General features: G+C 43.4%; 1 protein-coding gene across 1 annotated transcript; it reads right to left on the minus strand.

Moving 5' to 3' along the window:
- Positions 1-3: 3 nt before the first annotated feature.
- Positions 4-3274, minus strand: LOC121918126 (histone-lysine N-methyltransferase SMYD1-like; the record flags this gene model as incomplete). Its single annotated transcript, XM_042444226.1, has 4 exons — positions 3147-3274; positions 1988-2151; positions 840-1008; positions 4-57 (listed from the first exon to the last, which is right to left on the minus strand). Coding segments are annotated over exons 2-4 (321 nt in total), but the record flags the coding sequence as incomplete, so codon positions are not given.
- Positions 3275-3530: the final 256 nt, after the last annotated feature.

Raw genomic sequence — 3530 nt, forward strand, 5'->3', positions numbered from 1 at the left:
CATAAACTCATTCTGCTGGAACATGCGCAGCTCCATCTCAGACTGAATCCTCATGGCCTGAATGGATGGAAACAAAGGACCCGTGAGATGTACAGCTCTGTGCTAGTCAGGATCCCCTCCTGCCCACTGGGGAGTCAAAGCCCACTTCTTATCACAAACTGTCATAAAACCCAAAAACCCTAATATAAATGTAATGTCATGCTTCTTAGGCCTGTTCAAAATAGAGGACATTTTAAAATTCCTCTTGGATAAATATTTTAAATGTAGGACTAGTCCTGGAAAGGGAGACATCTGGTCACCTTTCTTACTATGGGAAATCTTACTCAACCACCTCTCTGGCTTTTGAGATTTCCTCAAGCATAGGCCACACAAGAGTTTGGGATAATTACTATTTTGGGATCACATATCCCAGAATCCCATACCTGCAGTATAACTTTTCCAAGCTGTGATCCTCTCATGTTCAAGTGTATCTTTGTAGCCACAACATGGTGTGTGTGTGTGTGTGTGTGTGTACCTGTGTGTGCATGCAAAATGATCCCAAAGGGATGGCTTATACCCAAGGGCCAAGATGGCAGAGAGCAATCCCCTCCCTCTCCTCTGGCATCATTTGGCTCTATCCTTCCTCAAGGTCAATTTTCCCTTCTCCATAGAGAGAATAAGGGAGTCTACTGATAAGAAATGACCAATGTAAAATGGAGTTACAGTAGTATGATTCTATAGTGTGGAAATGGCTGTTGAATTACTCATGTAGCCTGTCTGGACTTGACATTCATAGAACAAGAACTGTATTTGCTATAGCTGATGTACATTCGGAAAAGCTGTATGTGTTTGGTACCTACCTCCAAATCTTTGGTAATTGGGTGTGTGGGGCCATGTGTCACAAGAAGAATAGCGTAGGCTTTGCAAATCATCCCATGCCCTGCTTCAATGAGACCTGCATGCCAGTGTGTCACTCCTGCTCTCATAAGGGCCATCCCAAGCTGTGCATTGTTTGGGTGGTACAGCTTCCTGCAGAGTACAAATTAAGAAGCAAATGTATACTTTCATATCAGCACTTGGAAGATACATATATCCTTGCCTGTATTCCCAGCTGGATAAAAACACTGCCTCAGTAGTATGTGTGTGTGTGTGGAGATGTTCAGGTCTGGAGAAGCATGGCTCATTCCAGCCTTTCTTCCACTCACATAGTCCCAGTAACAAATGATAATGTGCACTTATCTCTTGGTTTATCCATCCATCACTAAGGACATTGCAGTAAAGAGAATAAACACCAGGACCAAGACAGATCCAGGTCTCTCTGAGCTCGGCAGAATGCAAAGTATATCTTTCTAGGTATGCGGGTATTAATTCCCCTTTCTCTTTTCATGAAACTCAAGGTGGCACAGTTGGTGTTCCCAGATGGTCTCCCATCCAGGCATCAACCACACAGACACCTGGATAGCTTCATCAAGGTGATCGCACCATCTTCTGTCTTTTGGAGGAGGAGCTATGATGCTGAATGGGACATGCACACATACACACACAAGTTCCCAAGGAACCAGTCTACTTCAGCATGAACACAACAGACACAAGCTTGAATGTCAATGTCTCTCATTAATTTGTATGGGATATGGATTCAGAGTACATTTAGCAGCAGAAGAGAGCCTGCCTCCCAACCCAGACTTCCAAGCAACATTACAAGAGCAACACTGCTGGTGCCACTAAATGGACTCCATTATTCTCTCCCATATCTCTCCTATTATTCTCTCCCAGAAGGGCACATACATATAGAAAAACACTTAATAGATATTTTGGTCATATACTAAAAAGAAGAAATCATAGAAATATTAATAAATGAACAGGAGTAGAATTCTGGTGAACTCCAGTCGTTTTAGATTACAACTCCCATAAACCCCAGGTAAGGGATTATGGGAACTGTGGTCCAAAACACCTTGAGGGCACTGGGTTGCCTATCTCTGCTGTGTAGCACAGGACTTATATTGCATACAGGTAGCCATCCACCATCCGTTTTGAGTGGCCAGCTGCTTCATCCACGAGTTGGAGATAAGAGAGAACTTCTGACAAAATACTCAGGATCCGCAGCATGTAAATGTTTGTGTCTCCTAGAACTGGTTCCTGCTTTGCCAGACAGTCTCGGCACAGCTTTACAACCTAGAACAACAACAGAAAGAAAAAGCAGATAAAAATCAGAACATAATTGTCCATATCTGTGATGCTTAGGTGTGACAATACAAGAAATTACATGGGAATTGGGGACCACTGTATGTCTTGGTTTTTATTTTTTAATGTCATCAAGTGATTCACCTAGGGGTCATTCCCACTGGCGGAACAACCCGCGTTCAGATTCGGCTCCGCCCTGCTTTCTCAATCAATTCCAAAATGTCCCTTGTTCTGACTATGAAAAGGGGGCTTGTTTGGAATCGATTTTTCCCGTTGGCACACGTGTTGTTCCTTTTGGAGCCGGGGAAAACGGAGCAGCTGTTCAGCCAGTCGCCCGTGTCCCAGACCCCTTCAGAAGGTCCCAACTTTAATCAAGTTTAGCTTTAAGAACTATGTGAAAGTCACTGGTCAAATTTATTTCAGTGAACAATGCAGGAGAATCACCTGCAAGACCTTTTCACACTACGCAGTCATACTGCTATGATGCCTATTCAATTGCCATGGCAACATCTTATAGAATCCTATGATATACCATTTAGAGAGGGATATTTAGAATTCTCAGCCAGAAAAATCTTCATGCACTAGAACTTCATGCCCTAGAATTCTATAGGATGCAGCAATGGCTGTTAAAGTGGAACCATTGTGCTATATTTCTGTAGTGGGAAAGGTCCCCTGACTAGACATGTTGACTAGTATATTTTGGAAGCTATAATCCAAAAGTGTGACTTCTCCCAGCTCTGAAATTCACCACCTCCACCATGTGTCCAGTTCCACATGCAGACATGCTTATTCACTTTGTGATTTCCAATCAATGCGAACAGCATGGCTAGTTCACATGCACTGAGTGCTGCAATCCTTCTTAGACTGTACCATTTCAGATGGCAGCTGTGGATCATGTTTAGCAACCGCCTCTGGCTGTAGAGTTACACTGACATAGGGGTGGTTTGCATACCTGCTCAAAACACTGAAAAGGAATCCTGACTTACTTCATGGTATAATCCTTCAGATCGAGCTTTGTCAATTTTTTCTAGTGTGTCCTTCGATAACTGGATGATGTCTTTGACCACATCCTGAGATGGCTAAGAAAGGCAAGAGAAAGCAGTTGGTTTGTGCCTCTCTATCCCTGTCAGACAGCCTAAAGAACATCCATTTTGCAAGCTTGGTTACCAGCTTATTACTGTTGTTGTTGTGTGCTTTCAAATTGTTTCTAATTGATGGCGACCCTCAGGCAAACCTATCATGGGGTTTTCTTGGCAACATTTTTGGCAACAAGTTTACCCCTGCTTTCCCCAAGGTTGAGAGCATGTGACTTGCTTGAGGTCACCCAATGGGCTTTCTGGCCAAGCTGGGAATCAAATCCTGGTCTCCAG

Source organism: Sceloporus undulatus, unplaced genomic scaffold (assembly GCF_019175285.1).
Source record: "Sceloporus undulatus isolate JIND9_A2432 ecotype Alabama unplaced genomic scaffold, SceUnd_v1.1 scaffold_4877, whole genome shotgun sequence".
Taxonomy (NCBI): Eukaryota; Metazoa; Chordata; class Lepidosauria; order Squamata; family Phrynosomatidae; genus Sceloporus; species Sceloporus undulatus.